The 25,337-nt window shown below is 43.5% G+C and overlaps 1 protein-coding gene across 1 annotated transcript; it reads left to right on the top strand.

Moving 5' to 3' along the window:
* Positions 1–1,177: 1,177 nt before the first annotated feature.
* LOC307052851 (homeobox protein prophet of Pit-1) lies at positions 1,178–3,788 on the top strand (the record flags this gene model as incomplete). Its single annotated transcript, XM_079703992.1, has 3 exons — positions 1,178–1,286; positions 2,476–2,708; positions 3,450–3,788. The coding sequence occupies 3 exons, from the start codon at positions 1,178–1,180 to the stop codon at positions 3,786–3,788; spliced, it is 681 nt and encodes a 226-aa protein (XP_079560118.1).
* Between the last annotated feature and the right edge of the window lie 21,549 nt (positions 3,789–25,337).

Below are 25,337 nucleotides of genomic sequence, written 5' to 3'. Positions count from 1 at the left end.
AGAATGTACTTCCTAGATCTAAGTAATCTCAAGAAGCAGAGTACTGCAGGTGTCAGGGTGTCCTGACTGCTCAGTGATGCTGGGTATGTCAGGGTTTCCTTGAAGAATCAGAATGTCGGGATGTCATGGGAATCTCAGTCTTCTGCAGAGTCCTGAGGTCCAGGGAGATCAGGATGCACCTGGAATACAGATGCTCTTGAGGGTAAGTGTTCTCTGATGGTCTGGGTGACCTTGGAGGGTCATGGAGTCCTGGGGGGTTTTGAGTGAATGAGGAGGTGACATTTGGGAGAGGAAAACAGAAAGTACTTGAGAACTATGGCGTCTGGGAGACTCATCCTATGGTTCAGGTTGTCCTGATGGGGTGTCCAGTGTACTCTGCGAATCAGGATATTTAGGAGGGGCCAGAATGTACTTGTGTTTTTAGTTTTTTAGTTTCCTGGAAAGGAGTCTTTGGGAATCACCCACATACTGAGACACAAGGCAGGCCCTACTCCTGGTCTCCATTTGCACACCCTCTCCCTCTCCTCTCATGATGAGGTTCTGAGGAGGAGTCTCAGGAGGAATGCATTTTCTCTTCCTTCCCCTGCCTGCTCCCAGGAGGGGATTTAACAGGACAAAAGAATTTGGACCTCTGGGAATATGAGCTCTTGGCCCCAGTCCTTGGACCCTCCAACAGAGCACCTTCCCTCATCTGGCTTGTGATCCTCCCCTGATGATGGGGGCTCTGGCGACCAGGCAATGATTGGATGGGCTCACAGGGGTGAGGAACAGGTCACTCCTCCAAGGCTCAGGGAGAAAGAGTTAGTGTGGGATTGCAAGCTGGGAAAGTAGGCAGCTGAGAGCAAAAGGAGAGAACGGCATCCCAGAGAGAGAAGGTGCAGGGGGAGAAAAGTGGAGACTAAAACAGAGAAACAGGGTGAGGGCAAGGCAGAATGAGATGATACTCAAGCAAAGGAATGGGGAATTAGAAATAGAAATAAAAGTTAGAAAAAAGGAGAGAGAGAAAAAGGTCTATCTATCTATATCTACACAGGGAGAGAGATTCAGAGAGAGGTATAAACAGGGGGAAAGCAGTGAAATACAAGGCATAGAGGGGAACAGAAACAGAGAAAGACTGATCCAGAATCACAGACTCAGGAACACGAGACTGAGCTGTCTTTGGTCTTTGTTGTGAGCCATGGATGCAGAAGGGAAGAGTGAGCAGGGTAAACAAAAGAAGGGGCGAGTTTGCAGCAGTCTCTGGCCCGAGGGCTACGCAGCCGCTGGGACTTTGACCTCCACGGTGGGTGAGTGAATCTCTGGGGTGGTCCTGAGGAGACAGCAGGTGTGCATGCTCCATGCCCAGGCTCCGTGGGGCGATGGTTCGCCACGAGGAAAGTGAAGAGGAGAAATAAAAAACCAGAATCCTAGAATGTTAAAAACAAGGGAATCTTAGAACACATGGGCCGATACAACGCCTTTGCTTTACAGAGTGGCACACTGAGACCCGGACTGATGAGGAGGCGGCAGAGGCTGAGCTAAAAGCTGTCTCCTCACTCCTGACCTCAGAGTTTGCTCACTGCACTGCTTTCTCCAAGGAAGAGAGTTGGAGGGGCCAGGGCTTTGGATCCGAGGAGAGCAGGGGGCTAAGGTGGACAGTGAGCACGGGGTAGGGACTACCGCCTGGGTCCCCATGGGGATGGGATCCTCACTCCAGATATCTTTTCTCAGTGTGTTCCTCCCAGGTGTTTCCTTTTGCTCCTGTTCTCTATTCCCCGGCTGGCTCTCAGACTAATTAGTGTGGGGGCTTAGTGAGTCTGTAGGGAGAAGAGGCAGGCCTTTCCCACGAGCTCAGGTTCCTGCAGCCTGGTGGCCAGGCCAGGACTGGGATAGGGGAGAAGATGAAATGTATGTGTGAGGAGGGTGTGTCTGAGCAGAAGAGTGAGGAATGTTTCATCTTCCCAGGTGGAGGGAATAGGACAATGGGAACAATATAAAGGTTTAAGTTGCATGTGAACCATGAGAGCAGGGAGCAAGTCATAGGGGTCTTAGACAGAGACCTGGGCAGTTTGTTAGGTTGTCAGAGCGAATAGGAGATCCACAGGGTGAGACCCAGGAAGGTGGTATGTGTGCTGAGAGAGATGAAAGGCTATGGAGGGGCATGCCTTACATGGGGGTGCATCTGTGGGAGTGTAATAGGGAATGGGCACAAGGTGCAGAAGTGAGGCAGAGGGAGCGTGAGTGCCTAGGACAAGTGAGACTGAGGGGCGGACTTCATGTGGAGAGGGCAGCATGGGTTAAGGGAATCAGAAGTGAAGCAGGGCCAAGGCTGAGCTGGATTCAGCTAATTCTGAAAGCTGAAGAATTTCTGGTCAGGGCAGAGTATATGAGCAATACACTGGGTCCTAGTAGAAACTGGGGGTTCCAGCATATGTGGTCTGGGATGGATGGGTGGATCCATGTGGCAGCAAACTCTCCCTCCCCCCTCCTTCTCAGACATGAGCACTCAGCCCTACAGGAACCTCTCTGGTGTAGGAGTGGGGAGACCAAGTCTTTGCTCACAAGGAGAACAGAGGGGTCGCCCACACTCCCGGCGCCGCCACCGCACCACCTTCAGTCCAGCGCACTTGGAACAGCTGGAGTCAGCTTTTGGGAGGAACCGGTACCCTGACATTTGGGCCCGAGAAGGCCTGGCCCGGGACACAGGTCTCAGCGAGGCCAGAATCCAGGTGATGGCCCAGGATCCTCCGCCCACCATCCCCTGAAGAAATGCAGATTCGGTGATTGGGAACTACTGGGGCATAAATTCTCAGGGCACTATAACCCTAACCCAAATGTTCACCAGAACAGAGTCTTACCCAACAGTCAGCATAACCTCATCTATGTCAGGAATGTCACTTGAGTTTAACCTTGCAGCTAACCTAATCTAACTTGAATTTCAATGTCAAACCCCAACCTTAACAGTGATGTGAACTCCAACAGAAATTCAATCCTAACTATTCACACACGTACGTAACCTTGTCCCTAACCGTGGCCTTGAAACTCAACCTGATGCTTGCTCAATTCTAACTATAGAGTTACTTAATCTTAAGAATAAACTGTACCCTAAATCCAACCTGGTCTGTAACAATTAAACTCATCCATAGTCGTAGTCTCTAATAAACCTAGAGGAAATTTCCCATTCTCTGTGGAGGTGAAATGCCACTGTGTCATGTTTATCTCTTTCTTTTTACAAGTTGACATTTCTTACTCACCCAAAGTTGTAGCAGGGCAAATTTAGATATGGATTGGGGGAATGGTGTGGGTCTTGCTTTGTCACTAGTCCTGGTTCAGCTATGCCTTCTGCAAGAGCTTTACTTCCTCTGGGGATGTGGGGGAGTCTTATGCCCTGTACCAGTCTGTAGCCACATATGACAATGCCACCTATTTGAGAGAGGGGCTCTAATGTGGCTATTCTCCCTCCTCCTCAGGTCTGGTTCCAGAACCGCAGAGCTAAGCAGAGGAAGCAAGAGCGGTCACTGCTCCAGCCACTGGCCCATCTGTCTCCTGCCACCTTCTCCGGTTTCTTGCCTGAGCGCCCTGCTTGCCCCTACTCCTACCCAACACCACCTCCCCCAGTGACCTGCTTCCATCACCCCTACAACCATGCCCTTCCCTCTCAGCCTTCCACTGGTGGTTCCTTTGCTCGACCCCACCATTCTGAAGACTGGTACCCCACCCTGCACGCAACCCCTGCTGGTCATCTGCCCTGCCCTCCACCCCCATCCATGCTTCCTCTCAGCCTTGAGCCACCAAAGTCCTGGAACTAAAGTTAAACAAGTACTGATAAGGTAATTTCCCAGCCTGTGACCCTCACAAAACAGAGAAAACTGGGTGGTTTCCTTTCCTTCTAAGGGCAAAGTAGAAATTTGGTGAATGATAGCTCAGAGACTGGGAATGTTAAAATGGGAGATCATGATGAAGGCTCACTGAGCTGATTAATTGAGTGAATGTAAGGAGGTGAAACTACTGGAAGATATAGGTTAAAAAGCCCCAGTGGAGGTGACTGGTGGAAAAGTGACACTGAGGGAAGCAGTGGTTGCTGCTGGTGGCTGGAAATGGTTGAAGGGGATAGAACTTTTGGGACTTCACTCATTGAGATCACAGTTGAAGACCTTCATCCCCATTGTTTCTAGCTGATTTCAATAAGGCTTTTGATTTAAAGTCTACCTATACATCTCTTCCCCATCACCACCATCCGAATCCATCATTAAGTTTTATTCATTCTATCCTGGAAATAGCTCTTGAATTTATTCCTCTCCTTTCTGTTCCAGCAGACACTTTGCTTTTTCTGGCCCCACGTTTTCTAATTAATCCTCCTCCTTGGTTCCCTTAGCTCCAGTCTTTCCCACCTCCAACAGGCTTTGTAAATCTGATCATCAAATATTAGCTCTCCAGTGTTTTATAAACAATAAATAAATAATACCTGATTTGCTAAGCCTGAGTCTTCAGCGTTACCTTCAACGTAACTTTTAAGTCACCTGCATGTGGCTTTGTTATTGAGCAAGGGCTCCTGTGACTACAGCACCGAAAGCCAAACTCTGACAGCTGATGTTTGCAGTAAAGTAAGGGTTTATTGCAGGGTGCCAAGCAAGGGAGTGGGAGACAAGCCTCAGATCTGCTCCAACTTGGCCTTTGAGTTGGGAGTGTTTTTAAAGAAGAAGAAAAAAGAAGTTGGGATTCATCATCATCTTGTGACATCTCTTAATCATAGTTGTGGAAGTCAGGATGTTTCCAGTTTACAATTCTCTAGACACCTGGGGGATCTGTGAGCTCATCCTGCTCTGGAGAAACAACCTGATTTTGTGTGTTAATGATGATATCTACAACAGCAATTTTAGTACGTTAATGATGTTATAGACAATAGCAATTTTAGTCATCTGATTCTGTTTGATTAGTGTTCAGTTAGCACAGGATTGAGGTCAGAAGAGGCAAACAAGGCAATAAAGTTTTGAGTAGAGAGATTAATCATAAACTCACAGAGGGAACTCAATTTTAGAGGGGCTCAGTTTCAGTTTGTGATAGAGAAGAAACAATTTGATTAAGGGCAAACTTTTCCAAGAGCAAACCGTGAGTCTTGAGGTTCATAAGAGGTTATTCCCAGAAAAGAATCTGCTGTGAAGTGCCTTAGTCTGAGCTCTCCTAACAGAAACATGCTGTGGCCTAGTTGGTTTGCCATTTATATACCATATTGCTTATAATGTACTTATTTTACTCATAATTTACTTATTTATAAGTAGGTCTACCTCACTTATGGGCAGATACATAGAAGAATTCTGAGTAAACAAGCCTCTAGGGATTTTATTTGCAGTTTTTTGTATGTATTATATTTTAAAAGTCTGGAATTGAAACCTCTGTGATGCACAATTCCATTTCCATGTAATTATCCCCTTGTGCCAGACTGCCTTCCTGAAAGATAATACTGGTTTGCATGCCTCCCAAAATGTCAGTGTCAGTTTCAGCACATCCTTATCGACATTGATCATTTTGGACAATTTTTTGACTGAGAGTCATGTCTCCTAGTTGGTTATTTTTTCAGTTTTCATTTAATCTATTGCTAGTGAAAGTTAAAAATAGTTTCATGTTTATTGACAATTTACATTTTTTTTCTCCTCTGCATTGCTTTTCTGAGTTATTTGTGTATTGATCTAGTCATCTCTTATTAGTACTTGAGGAACCCCAAGTGAGAGATCTCCCCTTAATTTTACTGCTTCACCCATGTTTTCCTCATTATTTGGATCAAAATACTATGCCTTGAATCATTTTAAATTTATTTTAGTTTGTGCGGTAGAATAGTCATCCAATTTCCCCTCAATCAGCTAGCTGGTTTTTCCAATATAATTTATTTAACAGTCTAACATTGATTTGTAAAAACATTTTTCCACACACTAAGATCTCATATGGAACAGTTGTAGACTCTTAATTCTTTCCCACCAATTAGCTTCTCTATTCTGATATCAGTACCATAGTGTCTTATTACCAAAAATGTAAGGATCTTTAAAATGTTAAATTTTCTTATCCAAATACAAGGTGTGTCTTGTTATTTTTTCCAGATTTCTCTTATGTCCTTCAGGAAACTTCTTGGTATTTTTTTATAAAACAAATCTTAATAAGAGTTTTATAAATTACAAAAGTTATATAGGGTCTTTGTAACAGTCAACCCAAAAGATTTATATACATATAAGACATATATATTATATAGATGAATATATATTATACATGAATATATATTTATACATATTAACCTGGATTAATCACAAAACCCCATGTTAAGCAAATTCACCTCAATGTGAGATAAACAACATTAGTAGTGTGTATCTGTCCACAGCTTATTGTGCTCATAGAAAAATATACAGACATACACATGTAACAGGGAAGAACAAAATCTGACTCCATGTTGGATCTGTTTCTTTTACTTTAACCTTTGCTCTCCATTACTTTTTGTTACTATAATCACTAAAAGGCTGATGTCTATAGCTATAGGCATACATAATGGCCTCCCTCGGGGAACCCTGACCCTCTGCCTGAATATTAAAATGCCTTTGTTCAGCTCACAAGGAAACACCCTGACCCTGCCCAACTGTGAATGGCTGCAGAAAAGAAGAAATTAACACAGCCCCTCCCTGAGGCTGGCCAAAAACCAGGAGATATTTTGCAAGACTTATGGCCTTTTACTTTACTTCCTCACCTCCTCCCCTTCTCTGTTCTATTAAAAAAAGCTAGCATCCAGACCCTGATAAGATGTTACTCTAGGATATTAGTCTGCCACCTTCTCGTCTGCCTGCTTTCCAAATAAAGTTGCCATTCCTTGCCTCAACACCTCATCTCCTGATTTATTTGCCTGTTATGTGGCAAGCAGAGCTAGCTTGGACTCAGTAACACATACACTAATATTTTTTCCTTTTTAAAAATAAAAATGATATCCTACTGTAGGTGGATATAGATATAAAAATGTCCTTCAACTGGATCACATAGATTTTTATTGTTTTCGTTCCATTAACTGGCAATTTTATGAGCCATTTAACCATTCTCCTATCATTTGAGATTCAGAGTTAGTTTGATATTTTGTTTTGTTTTACCACCACAAATGCCACTGTAGTTGTTTCATTAAAGGATAATTCTCAAAAAAAAGGTAAAATCATGACTCTCATAGATATGTAAATTTTATTTAACTCATTTAACTCATAAGGCAACGATAAAGATGTCAAAGCCAGTTCAAAGGACAAAGACCAAGCATATTTATAGATGAGGAATAGTGAAATGAATGTGTAAATGGAGGCAAAATTGCCTTCTTTCCTAGTTGAGGAGGGACTTCAATTGACCCTTCAGGGGATGGGATTTATTTACGTGTCTATAGACAAGAATTTTTTTCCATTGCCCTCAGTTATCTATAATTTACAGAGTTATAAATTAGCTCAAAGGCAAAGAAAGCCTCAGAGCGCACAAAGAATCAAAATCAAATAAACTGGAAAGGTGGGCCCTAAACAGTGCATGGCTTTCCATTGAATCACATTTCCCCCTACAGTTTCCTCTGGTCCAGGTGCTTTTTACTTCTGTAGGTTAGATGTCCCAAGGTTGGACTGCTGTGTTAAGTGTTACGTACATTTAAAATTGTAAGAGATACAGCCTGATTGGTTTACCAAAAAGTGTAGCTTAGGAAAATGTTCTGTTTAGTTAAAATTTTTTTTTCTTTAAGCCTAGAAAATACTTCACCCTAATATTTCTTTAAAGGTTTGATTTTTTAAAAATCTAAAATAAATACAGAACCTACTTTTGTATATGCTGAGAATCAAGGGACTGAGTCTCTTCTAGATCAAAAGTAAAATATACCAGTGCTATACATTAAACTACCTTATTCATTGAATCAAATTGCTACGTTTATCATATATCATAAATTAAATTCGTGTGAGGTTTAAAAATCTATTCTTGGTTCTCTATTCGAGGGTCGGTTCTCCCACTAGCTTTTTAGGATCACGCAGGCAGCGGCACACACTGGGGGTCCCCCTCGGCCTCATCACACCTGCTGGTGAGCTGGCACATGCGAGGTCAAGTTCTCTGTGCCCTTCACTCCGGCCTTCCTAGCCCTCTCGGCCTCCTGTCCTGCTGCCCGGCCCGCGGACCCACTACGGGGGAGGAAGGGGCGCGAGCGAAGGAAGGAAGGCAGAGGGTGTTTCCGCACTACTGGCCCCCTCTCGCTGTCAGCCTGCACGGGTCCTGGTGCCTATAGTGTCAGGGACTGAACTGAGGGGCTGAGGCCGGTGAGGTTAACAAGGCATCTCAGCGTCCCTGCGGGTCTTAGAAAGCCCAAGAGGCGGGGCAAGGGGTACCTCGATTCTTTGGGTTCCCCTGTCCTTCCTTCTCGGGATTAGAGATACCCTTACAGTTCAAACTGGCAGAAGTTTGGAATCTTTGCCCCAATTGGGGTTTAAAAAGAAAAAGAACTGTCTTTGAAGCAGCGACATCCCTTCTCTCATCCCCGCCAACCAAAGGGGAAATGCAGCCACGTGAGGGTAAAGAAGTCACGAATTCTTCTTTGCGTTGGGAAATCTAAATCCCTGGTTTTTCAGAAAGATCCATTCCCAGCAGGATCCAAATCCGAGTTCAGAAAACGAAATGACTTGGAGTCCGAAATGGGTGTGCAGGGCATAAGAGGCAGGAGCTCTGGGGTGGCATAGCGGGGCGCACTGCTCCAGGGGACTTTGGAAACAATTAGGGCGCTCCTGCAAGCTACTGAAGACCGCGGGGCTGAACCGCGGAGTTTCCGGGCGCTCCTAGGCGGCTGAGAGGTGAGGTCCCGGAGACCCTACTGGTCCGGGCTGGGAACGGGCGGGGCATGCTCAACGCAATGAAAACAACCAGGCCTAAGAAAGTGAAGGAGTTAAAACATTCAGCTCCTGTGAGAAACCCCCTCCCAGACACCTGGGGACTCGAGGCCTGGGCCGCTTCTAGCTCTACCAGCCTCACCTTCCCGGGAGCTCGAGCAACGCGTTTCTAAGTGCTTCAGACACTTCTTGGTCCCGGGGTCTGGCTCCTCTCCAGCCCTCGGGCTGTCTGCCCAATGCAAACGACACCTGGTCCCTTCACGGTAGCAGGACCTGTTCTCTAGGTTCTGAGCTCGCGGCCGTAAGGGTCTTGAGAAGAGTTCCTCTCCGCGCATCCAGACCGGGGGCTTCTGGCTCCCGAGATTGGCAGGAGAACACGTGAAGACCCCGGCCCATTGCCTGCCTGGCGTCTGCTCCCTCCTATACCAGAGACCTCTTCAGTTCGCTCGTTCCCAGACTGCACATCTAGGCGCTGTCTGAACCGTCCACCTGCGCAAACAGCGCCCCCTTCGGCTCAATGACTCCCTCTTTGACTCAGCTGTCTTTGGGAGGATGAAACCTGGGAATGTCTGGCAGACCCAGGAAGCGAGATAAGTGCCATTAGGTCAGGGAATCGCGGTACAGGGGACCTAGGTATTAGAACTAAGCGGGGGAAGGAGCTGGAGCTCCAGGTGGCAAGCACCCTGGACCCTGAAAGCTTCTCACCTGGTGGAGACAGGAGCGGCTGGATGAGGACAAGAGAGGGCCTTCAAAGTGCTGGGTCCCAGAGTAGGCGACCCAGTGTCAGGCTCTAAGACTGTACTGGGTGGTTTTTCCCCCGCAGGGGTTCCTCCCAATCAATCCTCCCGCTATTTTCCAGGTTTTTCCAAATTCTCCTGGAATTAAAATACTCACTCTTTTTCATGCTAGAAACAAAAGCTGAACCCAAAGTCCCAGTAACAAAAGCAGCTCGGAGACTCAGTCTCTTTTGAATTTGGTCAAATAGCTTCAGAGTTTTCCAGGTTCTTGCTCCAGGAGGTCCTTCCTCCACTCCCTACGACATGCCCCTCAGATTCAACTCCCTCAATACTAGGCATCTGAAAGCCTAGGGGGTCCCTTACAGCTCTCCTAACACCCAGCTAAGAAGCCCAAGATGGAATAAGGTAGGCGTCAGCACCACAGGGTGACTCATTGAAGGTGTGTGTGTGTATGTGTCTGTGTTAGCATGTGGGTGTGGGTCTTTGGGGGCTGCAGTGTCTGGATAGGCCTAGGAAGCCACATGGCCTAAGGCTTTGGAATTCAGGGTGCTCAAAATGTGCCCTTATCAATTTGTTTGCTGGACTTCTGGGCCCATCTGAGCCCTGGCATCTCTGTACCAGCAAATAGAACCTGAGGAGCTGGTATAGGGTAACTCAACTAGCAGCTAGAACACCTCTGGGAAATTCTGGCATTTTCTAGAGTGAGATGGCCTCATATGCACTCAGGGTAAGGAAGACATGGGCACCTCAGAAACTCAGGCTCGGAGCCTAAGCCTGGTCAGGTGAGGGAGGTGAGGGGGAGCATGGGTAGAGACAGCTTCCTGTCCATCATATAAACTCTGCCATCACAGGGACATGAACCCCTCGGTCAAAGAAGTCAGGTCCTCTTGCCCATCTCCAGAGGATAGAATTGACTCCTGACCAAGCTACCTGCCCTAGCAGCAGTGTGGTAGGGCAAACTGCTTAGTCCCCAAGACTTCCACTACCACCTCCCCCTTTGCTGTTATAAACATTTCCACCTTTTTTGTTAGACTTCTCAGTTATCAAAGCTAGAATTCTAATATCCTTATAGAATTCCATGCAAACATTTATTGGGTACCTTCCTAGTGCCAAGTGGGAGTCAAAAGCTGGAGATTCATCTCGAATCCAAGAAATTCCTGTCAGACATTGAGACATACCAAGATAGGAGAGGACATGTGAACCCAGCCTCTGACAGAGGAAGAAAAGAAGTGTCTGAAAGGAGATCCCCCACACCCCACTTCAGAGGACTTGTCCTCGCTCTGCTGAGCTCCTCTCTGAGCTCACTTACAGGCGTTGTCCCCTCTGTGTGGAGAACAGAGGGTCATGGAGAAAGGGAGGAATGTGAGGGTCATGGCAGCCACTGCTCAAGACAGGCACCCACAGAAGCCCTTGGCCTTGAAACCTAGCCACTCTGGACACAGAATCTCTGAGTATATGCTGGCCACCCAGGAGAGGTATTTCGTTTGTTTACTGATCTCCCGCAGTGGACTCTGAAGATCTAATTGCGGTGCGCTTCCTGACATCTTCCTGGGTAAGCTAGGTGTCTCCAGCAGCGCACGGGCCAGAGAACACTCCTGGCAGCAGAGCCTTCTCCCGGGTCCAGGGTAGGGCTCTGGGCGTGCTCAGAAGTCCCGCCTTTGCAAAGCCTTCAATTCAAGGAGGCTCCCCGGCTGCTTCTTCCTTGGAGGCCATGCAGGGGGTCCAGACACCGTTTTCTGCCCTCCCAGGACCACATTGGAAGCGAGAGGTCTGAGTGCGAAGGAGGTCCTGTGGCAGAGGGGGGCTGGCAGGAGAGAATGTCTCTGGGCTTGTCCAGGGGGGTCTGTGAGGGATGCGACACAACCTTGGCCCAATCAGGAAAAGAGAAAGTAGCTAACATGATCTATATATATCCCTCCCTTGTTAAACACTCCTTACCTCTTTAACCAAACCAAACCAAAAGAAAACAAAAAAGCTACTTCAGCAATTCCTCCTCCCCACAGGAATTCAGTGTGTGAAAAATGCAAATTTCCCTCTGATGCTACTGTAAGCCCAAGGGACACTCCCTTCCCTAACCAGATGCTGCAGGTGCCTGAACATCATCCCTAAGGACCAAATACCAACAGACAGGAATTGATCCCCAAGAGTATCCTGAAGAGATGCCTGCTGCTTCTGGAAGTTGGCAGGGTGTATATTTAAAGTTAATATTAGTCATAATATAATAACAGCCTCAGTGGCTCAAACTTGCTGTTTTTCTTACTTGCAGAAGAGATAAAGCAGTAGCATTGACTGCAGGATCCTGGCAGAGACCCAGGCCCAGCACCATGGTCAGGTGTGGGGGCAAGTCTTGCTTCCAGGATCTGGGATCTGTTCACAGGAGAGAAGTGGCCAGAGCCAAGACTGAGACACGGCATGGGGGCCTGGAGGTGAGCTCAGGAGCCGCAGAGGGGGCTGGGGAGGATGGACTTACAGGTGCAGCCATCCTCACTCTCTGTGCCCAGAAATGCTTGGTGCTGCCTGCACAAACTCCCACTAATTACAGTTGTGGGAATTAATTTTTATCACCCTTAAACTTGAGACATTCAACTTGCCTGGGGTAATGGATGAAAATTGGTGCTTGGGCTTCAGATTGACAGGGCAGGATCCCAGTGGGGTCATCCAGAGTAGAGGTTTGGTTTTATCATAGTCCGGTGGACAGTGTTTTAACTTTTTTTCTTTTTAAGAGGAGGTGGTAGATACACTCAGGTCCAGCAGTTACTCTGAAGAGGAGAGGGGTGGAAGTACTGGCATCCCCCTTTCACCACAGAGGCAAAGCACAGAAGCAAGGGAAGTGGGAGGAGCACAGGACCAGGAGCTGGGGCTTTGAGTCTCTTGTTTTTTTTTTTTTTTTTTTGTGGTACGCGGGCCTCTCACCGCTGTGGCCTCTCCCGTTGCGGAGCACAGGCTCCGGATGCACAGGCTCAGCAGCCATGGCTCACGGGCCCAGCCGCTCCGCGGTATATGGGATCCTCCCAGACCGGGGCACGAACCCGTATCCCCTGCATCGGCAGGCGGACTCTCAACCACTGCGCCACCAGGGAGGCCCGAGTCTCTTGTTTTTGAAGGGACCTGTGAAGGATGGATTTTCTTCCTTAGGGCTAAAAGCAAACCCCGAGTTCCTCCTTGCTGTTTTGTTTTGTTTTAGACTCTTCAAATCCCACCTCTTCCTCTGGAGCTTGTACACTCCTTCAGGGCACGTTGTCCTGGGCACACTGTCTGCTGCATTTTCCAGACCCCAGAACCCACCCCATTCCTGCAAGTATCAGACCCAGCAGGGCCTAGACCCAGGCCCAGGAAACTTGAATCTTAAACTCCTGCCTGTCCTTAGAGTGGAAGTCAGAGGTCTTCCAGGCACATTCATCCATCTGGGCCCTTGGCCCTCAGACCTGGTAGAGATGGTTCTCTCTCCCTTCCTGCATCCCCATTCTTTTCTATAATTGCCCTTCTCCCTCCTTTTTCCCAGGCTCACTCTGCTCTCTTCTTTATCTCCCCTACATTTATCCTTTAACCTTGGGTGAACTTGGTTCAGTCCTGATTTAATAACCACAGCACCTGGACCAGGCAGGAGTGTGGGGCGGCTGCAAATGGTCTTTGCCTCCCTTGCTTCCTCCCTCCCATTACCTGTCTGTCCCTAGTGTGGGGGACTGAGACAACTTCCTACCCCAACCTTCCTTGAGTACAGGATGTGTTGGGAAGTAGGCAGTGGTGACATGAAAAGAGAAAAATAATCATTTGGGAGAGATCAGGTCTAGGGCATCTGGTCCAGCAGGGAGACGAGGGCAGTGCCCATATTTCCTGTCTGTACCGTTCTGGGAATGTCCCCACTGGGATTGGTAATGCGGACTTGGCCCAAGTCAGGTCACCTCCTCCTATTCCTGGAGGCAGCTGCCTTTGGGTGAAGAGTTTACTTCCTGTGCTCAGATCTCAGAAACTTTTCCTTGCTTCTGGATCTGGGGAGGGGAAGAGGGAGGGACTGCAGGCCATCTGAGGTATGTCTACTCCATAACATGCCTGGGTGGGGTGGGTCATATGAAGGGGACCCAGGCACCCACCTCACCTTTTCCCCCTCCCTCCCAGCTGGCTACCCTTCTTGGAAGCTATGAGGGTTGGCCACTGATTGGCATCCACAGTATTCATCATCACTCCAAGAAAACTTAAAGTAAGTGATTCAGGCTGAAAGACTACAATATATGTCAGAAATCTGAATCTACACAAAGAAATGAAAAACGTTGGAAACAGAATAAATAAAGGCAAAGTGAAATCTTTTTTTTTTTTTTTTTTTTGCGGTATGCGGGCCTCTCACTGCTATGGTCTCTCCCGTTGTGGAGCACAGGCTCCGGACACACAGGCTCAGCGGCCATGGCTCATGGGCCCAGCGACTCCACGGCATGTGGGATCCTCCTGGACCGGGGCACGAACCCATGTCCCCTGCATTGGCAGGCGGACTCTCAACCACTGCGCCACCAGGGAAGCCATAAGTGAAATCTTTTTATTCCTTACTTTTATCACTCTAAAAGCTAACTGCTTAAACAAAAGTTGTATGTATTGTGAATTTATAGCATATTTAAAAGTGACATGTATGACAACAATGGCAAAAGGATGGAAGGGAGGAATTGGGAATATACATATATAAGATTGTTACATTACATGGGAAGTATAAAGTAAGAGGTTTAAATAATAAGAAGTCAATAGAGAAGGTGAAGAGAAATCATAAAATTAAATCCATAAAGGCAAGAGAAGAGGGGAAAAAAGAAGACAAATTGAACAAGTAGAAAACATCCAGTAAGAAGATAGATTTTAACCCAACGATATGAATAATCACTTAAATGTGAACGGCCTAAATAATCTCTGTTAATAGATTTGGAAAAAAAAGCAAGATGGAAGTAAGATCTATAAGGTCTATAAGAAACATACTTTAAATAAAAAGACATAGGTTAAAACAATAGTTATAAAGGAGAGTGGGGTAATTTTGCTCACGAGGGTACAGTTGGCAATGTTTGAAGACATTTTTGGTTTTCAAAACGAGGAGGTGCTACTCACATCTAGTGGGTAGAGGCCAGGGACACTGCTAAATATTCTAAAGTGGACAGGACAATCCCCCACAACAAAGAATTATTTGTCCCTAAATTTCATTAGTACCAAGGTTGAGAAACCTTGGCTTAAAAGTTAAAAATTTGAGAGATGTCATGAAAACAGTAACCAAAAGAAAGCTGAGGTCATCATATTTATTCAAATAAATTAGACTTCAGAACAACAATACTTTCAGGGATAAAGTGGAGCATTACCAATGAAAAAGAGGTCCATTCTCCAAGAAGACATAACAATCTTAAATGTGTATGAACCTTCACACATACACAAACTTCCAAATATATGCAGCAAAAGCCAATAGATCTGAAAAGAGAAACTGATAAATCCACAATAATAGTTGGAACTTCAATACTCTTCTCGCATTAGCTGAAAGAACAAGTAGGCAGAAATTCAGTAAAAATATGGATGCCTTGAACAGGACTATCAACCAACTTGACCTAATTGGCATTCATAGAACACTCTAGGTCCAAAATAGCAGAATCTATTTTGTTTTTGATGCACATGGAACATTGATCAGGATACACCATGTTCTGAGAAATAATACAAACCTTAAAAAATTGAAAAAAATAAATTAATAAAAAAGTGTGTTCTCAGCTGGAGCTTGGTCAAGATGTAGGAGCAGGAAGATCCTGAGCTCACCTCCTTCACACTAAAATTACCACTGTTTACAGAGCAACTATTGATGACAAAGACCTTAATCTAGCAGAAAAGATCTTCTACAACTAAAGATGTAAAGAAGGAACCACAGTTGAGACAGGTAGGAGGAATGGAGTTGTGGAATAGTCAAGACCCATACCTCCAGGTGGGTGACCCACAAATGTGAGGATAATTACAACTGCAGAGATTTCCCCAAGGAGCAATGTGTCTGAGCCCTGAAACAGGATCCCCAGCCTGGTGATCCTGCACTGGGAAGATGAACTTCCAGGAATTTGCTTTGAAGGTCAGCAGGGCTTACTTTTGGGAGACCCAGAGGGATGGGGGAAATAGAGACTCTATTCTTAAAAGGCACACACAAAATCTCACACACTCTGGGACCATGGGCAGAAGCATTAATTTGAAAGCAGCCTGTATTAAACCCACCTGCTGATCTTGGGGAGTCTCCCAGAGAGGCAAGAGGAAACAGGAGTTCACCCTGGGACACAGAAATTAGTGGCAGCCACTTTGGGGAGCTTATTCTACCATGTAGACCTGATGCTGGCAAGGGCCATTTTGCAATCCCTTTAGCTTATTAACACTGGCACCTGGGCCTACCTGCCATCCCGTCAGGACCAGTACTGGGATGCTTCAGGTCAAGCAACTAGTGGGGTAGGGACACAACCCAACCACCCAGCAGAAAGGCTTCCTTAAGACACCCTGAGCTCACAGCCACCCCAGGATATTGCCCTGTCCAGGAACTGGCCCCACACACCAGTGGGCAACACCAGCACCAGGACCCTCTGGGCCCCAGCCCCACCCACCAGTGGGCTGACACACCAACACTGGGACCCCCAGAGCCCTGCAATCAGAGACCCTAGGACCCACCTCCACCTACCAGAGGGCTAGCACTAGCCTCAGGACCCAGCTTTATCCGCAGGTTAGTAGGAACCAGACCTGTGTTCCCCTGGGTCCTGATTCTGCCCACCGGTGGGTGAATACCAGCCCCAGAACTAGTGCAGCCCCACAGCCTGAGATGGTAGAACACAGCCCACCCACCAGCAGGCCACAACAATCCCCAGAACCCCCTGAGTCCCTGCTTCACCCACCAGCATGCCAACACCAGTTCTGAGACACCCTGTGCCCTTCAAACAGCCACCTCAGGATCTAGTCACACCCACCAGTGGGCAGATACAAGCTTTGAGACACCCCAGAATCCACAGCCAGTTGTGTCAGGAACTGGCCCTGCCCAACGGCAGGCAGACACCAGCCCCAGGACCAATGTATAGTCACAGTGTACCTTGTCAGGACCTAGACAACACACCAGCAGGCCAACACCAGCTCCAAGATACCTTGAACTTATCAGCCAGCTAGGCTGGGATCAAGCACATCTCACATGGTGAGGGGACCAGCACCAGCTTTGGGACATCCCAGAAACCACAGCCAGCCATGTCAGGAACTGGCCCCATAGCAGGATGACACTAGGTCTGGAAACCCTGAGCCCTTAACCACCTACCCCAGAACTACCTCTTCCAGCCAGTGAACCAGCAATACCCCAGAAGCCCCTGGGTTTCCAGAGACAGCCACCTTGTGACCTGGCCACTCCAACCAGTGGCCAGCAGTCTCCACACAAGGCAGGGTCTGGCAAGCAACCAGACCAGGGACCAAAAACGCCTACCAGACCAATGACAGCAGTTGGTCTGCCACAAAAGAAGGACCCATGCAACCCACATATGGGGCACCACTAGAGCATTTAGCTTTGGTGACCAGAGAGGTGTGTGCTGTTGGGTTGCATAGGATGTCTCCTACAAAGGGTCACTTCTCCAAGGTTGGGAAATGTAAACAACCTACCAGATACATAGAAATAAAACCAGTAAATTAGGAAAAATGAGGTGACAGAGGAACATGTTCTAAACAAAGGGACAAGATAAAATTCCAGAAGAAAAACTACTCTAAGTGGAGATAGGTAATCCCAATGACGAGTTCAAGGTAACCATTGTAGAAATGATCAAAGAACGTGGAACAATGGATGAACAGAGGGATAAGTTAGAGTTTTTAATGAAGACATAGAGAATAGAAAGAAGAACTAAAACGAGATGAAGAATACAGTAAGCGAAAAATACACTAGAAGGAACCAACTGTAGATTAGATGATACAGAGGAACAGATCAGCAAGCTGGAAGACATAGTAGTGGAACTCACTGAAGCTGAACAGAAGAAAAGGGAATAAAAAGAAATGAGGGCAGTTTAAGAGACATCTGGGACAAGATAAAGCATACTGACATTTGCTTATGTGGGTCCCAGAAGAAGAAAGAGAGAAAGGTGCTGAGAACATATTTGAAGACATAATAGCTGAAAACTTCCCTAACCTTGAAAATGAAACAGACATCAAGGTGCAGGAATCGCAGAGAGTCCCAAACAGAATCAACCCAAAGAGGAGCTAAAAAAGACACACTGCAATTAAAATGGCAAAAATTAAAGATAAAGAGAGAATATTAAAAGCAGCAAGGGAAAACCAACAAGTTAAATACAAGGGAGCTCCCATAAGGCTACCAGCTGACTTTTCAGCAGAAACTCTGCAGGTCAGAAGGAAGTAGCATGATGTATTTTAAGGGATGAAAGGGAAAAACATACAACCAAGAATACTCTACCTGTCAAGGTTTTCATTCAGTTTTGATGGAGAGATTAAAACGTTTACAGACAAGCAAAAGCTAAAAGAGTTCATCACCACTAAACCAGCTTTATAATATTAAAGGGATTTCTCTAAGCAAAATAGAAAAGGCCAAAACTAGAAATATGAAAATTATGAATGGAAAAAAGGTAACTATATAGTAAAGGTAGTAAATCAATGATGTACAAAGGTAGTGGGAAGGTTAAAAGACAAAAGTAGTAAAATCATCTATATTTGCAATAAGTAGTTAAGGTACACACACAAAACAGATGTAAAATATGATGACAAAAACAGTAATCATGGGGAGAGGGAAGGAAAATGTAAGTCTGTTAAAATGCTATTTAATTCAGAGATCAGCAACTTGAAATAATCATACATATATAAAACTCATGGCAACCACAAACAAAATATCTATAATAGACACACAGAAAGAAAGGAATCCAAACATAACACTAAAGATATTCAAACAAATCACAAGAGAAGAGGACAAAAGAAGAAAGGATCAAATAAAAAGTGCAAAAGCAACCCCCAAACAATTAACAAAATGGCAATAAGTACAAACCTATCAATAATTACTTTAAATGTAAATGGACTAAATGCTCCAACCAAAAGACATAGAGAGGCAGAATGGATACAAACAAGACCCATATATATGCTACCTACAAGAGACTCACTTCAAATCTAAAGATGCACACAGACTGAATGAGAGGGGATGGAAAAAGTACTCTATGCAAATGGAAATCAAAATAAAGTCAGAATAGCAATACTTATATCAGACAAAATAGACTTTTTGTTTGGGACATTTATTTTCATTTCATTTTGTGTAATTGCAATTGATTTGTTGAAGAGATTTGTACCTGGCATTTCATACTCCATAGAGTAGCACTTGAATTATTATCTGGCCTCTTTCACTGCTCTCCATTATCACCATCTGACTTTATAAAAGGAAACTTCCTTTTCATACAGTGTTAGTGGTAATATAAAATTGGTACAACCTCTTTGGAGATCAATTTGTTCATTCTATTAATTGTTTTAAAAAAGTACTCTTTAATTAAGCAATTCCACTTCTAGAAACTGATACCTGTACAAAGTTGAATGGACAAGGATAATCAAAGCTGCATTGTTTATAAACTGAAAAAATGGCAACAACTTAAAAATGTCTATAGGATGGACCACATCAATCATGATGCATCTCGCTGATAGAATTCTCTGCAGCCATTAAAAAGAATGAGGTAGAGTTTCTTTACTGCCACAGAAAGGCCTTCAAGGAATAAAAAGTGAAAAGAGAAAGGTTGCATAATCATAATGATAATAATAGTAATTATTATTATTACAAACACTTGTAAACTGTGTACTATATTCTAAGCATTTAACTTTATTATTTTTTTACATCTTTATTGAAGTATAATTGCTTTACAATGGTGTGTTAGTTTGTGCTTTATAACAAAGTGAATCAGTTATACATATACATATGTTCCCATATCTCTTCCCTCTTGCGTCTCCCTCCCTCCCACCCTCCCTATCCCACCCCTCTAAGTGATCACAAAGCACAGAGCTGATCTCCCTGTGCTATGTGGCTGCTTTCCAATAGCTATCTATTTTACATTTGGTAGTGTATATATGTCCACGCCACTCTCTCACTTTGTCACAGCTTACCCTTCCCCCTCCCCATATCCTCAAGTCCATTCTCTAGTAGGTCTGTGTCTTTATTCCCATGTTAACTCTAGGTTCTTCATGACATTTATTTTTTCTTAAATTCCATATATGTGTTAGCATATGGTATATGTTTTTCTCCTTCTTACTTCACTCTGTATGAGAGACTCTAGGTCCATCCACCTCATCAAAAATAGATCAATTTCGTTTCCTTTTATGGCTGAGAAATATTCCATTGTATATATGTGCCACATCTTCTTTCTCCATTCATCTGGTGATGGACACTTAGGTTGTTTCCATCTCCTGGCTATTGTAAATACACCTACCAATGAACATGACCCTTTTTGAATTATGGTCTTCTCAGGGTATATGCCCAGTAGTGGGATTGCAAGGTCATATGGTAGTTTTATTTGTAGTTTTTTAAGGAACCTCCATATTGTTCTCCATAGTGGCTCTACCAATTCACGTTCCCACCAGCAGTGCAAGAGTGTTCCCTTTTCTCCACACCCTCTCCAGCATTTATTGTTTCTAGATGTTTTGATGATGGCCATTCTGACTGGTGTGAGATGATATCTCATTGTAGTTTTGATTTGCATTTCTCTAATGATTAATGATGTTGAGCATTCTTTCATGTGTTTGTTGGCAGGCTGTATATCTTCTTTGGAGAAATGTCTATTTAGGTCTTCTGCCCATATTTGGATTGGGTTGTTTGTTTTTTTGTTATTGAGCTGAATGAGCTGCTTGTAAATTTTGGAGATTAATCCAACTGACAAAGTTGCTTCATTTGCAAATATTTTCTCCCATTCTGAGGATTGTCTTTTGTTCTTCTTTATGGTTTCCTTTGCTGTGCAAAGCTTTGAAGTTTCATTAGGTCCCATTTGTTTATTTTTGTTTTTATATCCCTTTCTGTAGGAGGTGGGTCAAAAAGGATCTTGCTGTGATTTGTGTCATAGAGTGTTCTGCCTATGTTTTCCTCTAAGAGTTTGATAGTTTCTGGCCTTACATTTAGATCTTTAATCCATTTTGAGCTTATTTTTGTGTATGGTGTTAGGGAGTGTTTTAATCTCATACTTTGACATGTACCTCTCCAGTTTTCCCAGCACCAATTATTGAAGAGGCTGTCCTTTCTCCACTGTACATTCCTGCCTCCTTTATCAAAGATAAGGTGACCATATGTGTGCGAGTTTATCTCTGGGCTTTCTATCCTGTTCCATTGATCTATATTTCTGTTTTTGTGCCAGTACCATACTGTCTTGATTACTGTAGCTTTATAGTATAGTCTGAAGTCAGGGAACCTGATTCCTCCAGCTCCGTTTTTCAGTCCCAAGATTGCTTTGGCTATTCGGGGTCTTTTGTGTTTCCATACAAATTGTGAAGTATTTTGTTCTAGTTCTGTGAAAAATGCTAGTGGTATTTTGATAGGAATTGCATTGAATATGTAGATTGCTTTGGGTAGTAGAGTCATTTTCACAATGTTGATTCTTCCAATCGAAGAACATGGTATATCTCTTCATCTATTTGTATCTTCTTTAATTTCTTTCATCAGGGTCTTATAATTATCTGCATACAGGTCTTTTGTCTCCTTAGGTAGGTTTATTCCTAGATATTTTATTCTTTTTGTTGCAATGGTAAATGGGAGTGTTTTCTTAATTTTACTTTCAGATTTTTCTCCATTAGTGTATAGGAATGCCAGAGATTTCTCTGCATTGATTTTGTATCCTGCTACTTTACCAAACTCATTGTTTAGCTCTAGTAGTTTTCTGGTAGCAACTTTAGGATTCTCTATGTAGAGTATCATATCATCTGCAAACAGTGACAGCTTTACTTCTTCTTTTCTGATTTGGATTCCTTTTATTTCATTTTCTTCTCTGATTGCTGTGGCTAAAACTTCCAAAACTATGTTGAATAAGAGCGGTGAGTGTGGGCAACCTTGTCTTGTTCCTGATCTTAGTGGAAATGCTTTCAGTTTTTCACCATTGAGGACGATGTTGGCTGTGGGTTTGTCATAAATGGCCTTTATTATGTTGAGGAAAGTTCCCTCTATATCTACTTTCTGCAGGGTTTTTATCATAAATGGGTGTGGAATTTTGTTGAAAGCTTTCTCTGCATCTATTGAGAAGGTCATATGATTTTTCTCCCTCAATTTGTTAATATGGTGTATCACGTTGACTGATTTGTGTGTATTGAAGAAGCCTTGCATTCCTGGAATAAACCCCACTTGATCATGGTGTATGATCCTTTTAATGTGCTGTTGGATTCTGTTTGCTAGTATTTTGTTGAGGATTTTTACATCTATGTTCATCAGTGATATTGGCCTGTAGTTTTCTTTCTTTGCGACATCCTTGTCTGGTTTTGGTACCAGGGTGATAGTGGCCTCTTAGAATGAGTTTGGGAGTTTCTTCCCTCTGATATATCTTGGAAGAGTTTGAGAAGGATAGGTGTTAGCTCTTCTCTAAATGTTTGATAGAATTCACCTGTGAAGCCATCTGGTCCTGGGCTTTTGTTTGTTGGAAGATTTTTAATCACAGTTTCAATCTCCGTGCTTGTGATTGTTCATATTTTCTATTTCTTCCTGATTCAGTCCTGGCACGTTGTGCATTTCTAAGAATTTGTCCATTTCTTCCAGGTTGTCCATTTTATTGGCATAGAGTTTCTTGTAGTAATCTCTCATGATCTTTGTATTTCTGCAGTGTCAGTTGTTACTTCTCCTTTTTCATTTCTAATTCTATTGATCTGAGTCTTCTCCCTTTCTTTCTTGATGAGTCTGGCTAATGGTTTATCAATTTTGTTTATCTTCTCAAAGAACCAGCTTTTAGTTGTATTAATCTTTGCTATGGTTTCCTTCATTTCTTTTTCATGTATTTCTGATCTGATCTTTAAGATTTCTTTCCTTCTGCTAACTTTGGGTTTTTTTTGTTCTTCTTTCTCTAATTGCTTTAGGTGCAAGGTTAGGTTGTTTATTCAATATGTTTCCTGTTTCTTAAGGTAGTATTGTATTGCTATAAACTTCCCTCTTATAATTGCTTTTGCTGCATTCCATAGGTTTTGGGTCGTTGTGTCTCCATTGTCATTTGTTTCTAGGTATATTTTTATTTCCTCTTTGATTTCTTCAGTGATCACTTCATTATTAAGTAGTGTATTGTTTAGCCTCCATGTGTTTGTATTTTTTACAGATCTTTTCCTGTAATTGATATCTTGTTTCATAGCATTGTGGTCGGAAAAGATATTTGATACAATTTCAATTTTCTTAAATTTACCAAGGCTTGATTTGTGACCCAGGATATGATCCATTCTGGAGAATGTTCCATGAGCACTTGAGAAAAATGTGTATTCTGTGGTTTTTGGATGGAATGTTCTATAAATATCAATTAAGTCCATTTGGTTTAATATATCATTTAAAGCTTGTGTTTCCTTATTTATTTTCATTTTGGATGATCTGTCCATTGGTGAAAGTGGGGTGTTAAAGTCCCCTACTATGAATGTGTTACTGTCGATTTCCCCTTTTATGGCTGTTAGTATTTGCCTCATGTATTGAGGTGCTCCTATATTGGACGCATAAATATTTACAATTGTTATATCTTCTTCTTGGATCGATCCCTTGATCATTATGTACTTTCCTTCTTTGTCTCTTCTAATAGTCTTTATTTTAAAGTCTATTTTGTCTGATATGAGAATTGCTACTCCAGTTTTCTTTTGGTTTCCATTTGCATGGAATATCTTTTTCCATCCCCTCACTTTCAGTCTGTATGTGTCTCTGGGTTTGAAGTGGGTCTCTTGTAGACAGCATATATATGGGTCTTGTTTTTGTATCCATTCAGCCAGTCTGTGTCTTTTGGTGGGAGCATTTAATCCATTTACATTCAAGGAAATTATCAATATATATGTCCCTATTCCCATTTTTGTAATTGTTTTGGGCTTGTTATTATAGGTCTTTTCCTTCTCTTGTGTTTCTTGCCTAGAGAAGATCCTTTAGCATTTGTTGTAAAGCTGGTTTGATGGTGCTGAACTCTGTCAGCTTTTGCTTGTCTGTAAAGGTTTTAATTTCTCCATCAAATCTGAATGAGATCCTTGCTGGGCAGAGTAATCTTGGTTGTAGGTGTTTCTCCTTCATCACTTTAAATATGTCCTGCCTGTCCCTTCTGGCTTGCAGAGTTTCTGCTGAAAGATCAGCTGTTAACCTTATGGGGATTCCCTTGTGTGTTATTTGTTGTTTTTCCCTTGCTGCTTTTAATATGTTTTCTTTGTATTTAATTTTTGACAGTTTGATTAATATGTGTCTTGGTGTGTTTCTCCTTGGATTTATCCTGTATGGGACTCTCTGTGCTTTCTGGACTTGATTAACTATTTCCTTTCCCATATTAGGGAAGTTTTCAACTATAATCTCTTCAAATATTTTCTCAGTCCCTTTCTTTTTCTCTTCTTCTTCTGGAACCCCTAAAATTCGGATGTTGGTGTCTTTAATGTTGTCTCAGAGGTCTTTGAGACTGTCCTCATTTCTTTTCATTCTTTTTTCTTTATTCTGCTGCAGTAGTTATTTCCACTACTTTATCTTTGAGGTCACTTATCCATTCTTCTGCTTGAGTTATTCTGCTATTGATCACTTCTAGAGTATTTTAAATTTCATTTATTGTGTTGTTCATCATTGCTTGTTTCACCTTTAGTTATTCTAGGTCCTTGTTAAATGTTTCTCACATTTTCTCTATTCTATTTCCAAGATTTTGGATCATATTTACTATCATTATTCTGAATTATTTTTCAGGTAGACTGCCTATTTCCTCTTCGTTTGTTAGGTCTGGTGGGTTTTTATCTTGCTCCTTCATCTGCTGTGTGTTTTTCTGTCTTCTCATTTTGCTTATCTTACTGTGTTTGGGGTCTCCTTTTTGCAGGCTGCAGGTTTGTAGTTCCCGTTGTTTTTGGTGTCTGTCCCCAGTGGCTAAAGTTGGTTCAGTGGGTTGTGTAGGCTTCCTGGTGGACGGGATTAGTGCCCGTGTTCTGGTGGATGAGGCTGGATCTTGTCTTTCTGGTGGGCAGGTCCACGTGTGGTGGTGTGTTTTGGGGTGTCTGTGCACTTATTATGATTTTAGGCAGCCTCTCTGCTAATGGGTGGGGCTGTGTTCCTGTCTTGCTAGTTGTTTGGCATAGAGTGTCCAGCACTGCAGCTTGCTAGTCATTGAGTGAATCTCGGTGTTGGTGTTGAGATGGAGATCTCTGGGAGATTTTCGCTGTTTGATATTATGTGGAGCTGGGAGGTCTCTTGTGGACCAGTGTCCTGAAGTTGTCTCTCCCACCTCAGAGGCATAGCACTGATTGCTGGCTGCAGCGTCAAGAGCCTTTCATCCACATGGCTCAGAATAAAAGAGAGAAAAATAGAAAGGAAGAAAGGAAGGAAGAAAGAAAGAAAGAAAGAAAAGAAAGAAAGAAAGAAAGAATAAAGAAAGAGGATAAAATAAAATAAAATAAAGTAAGGTAAAATAAAATAATGTTATTAAAATGAAAAAAATAATTATTAAGAAAAAAATTTTTTTAAGTAAATAAAAACAAAAAGTGGACGGATAGAACCCTAGGACAAATGGTGAAAGCAAAGCTATACAGACAACATCTCACAGAGAAGCATACACATACACACTCACAAAAAGACGAAAGGGGAAAAAATAATAAATCTTGCTCTCAAAGTCCA

Source organism: Hyperoodon ampullatus, assembly GCF_949752795.1.
Source record: "Hyperoodon ampullatus genome assembly, chromosome: 4".
Classification (NCBI taxonomy): Eukaryota; Metazoa; Chordata; class Mammalia; order Artiodactyla; family Ziphiidae; genus Hyperoodon; species Hyperoodon ampullatus.
The sequence above is the reverse complement of the archived record's forward strand: the minus strand, read 5'-3'. Positions and strand labels throughout refer to the sequence as shown.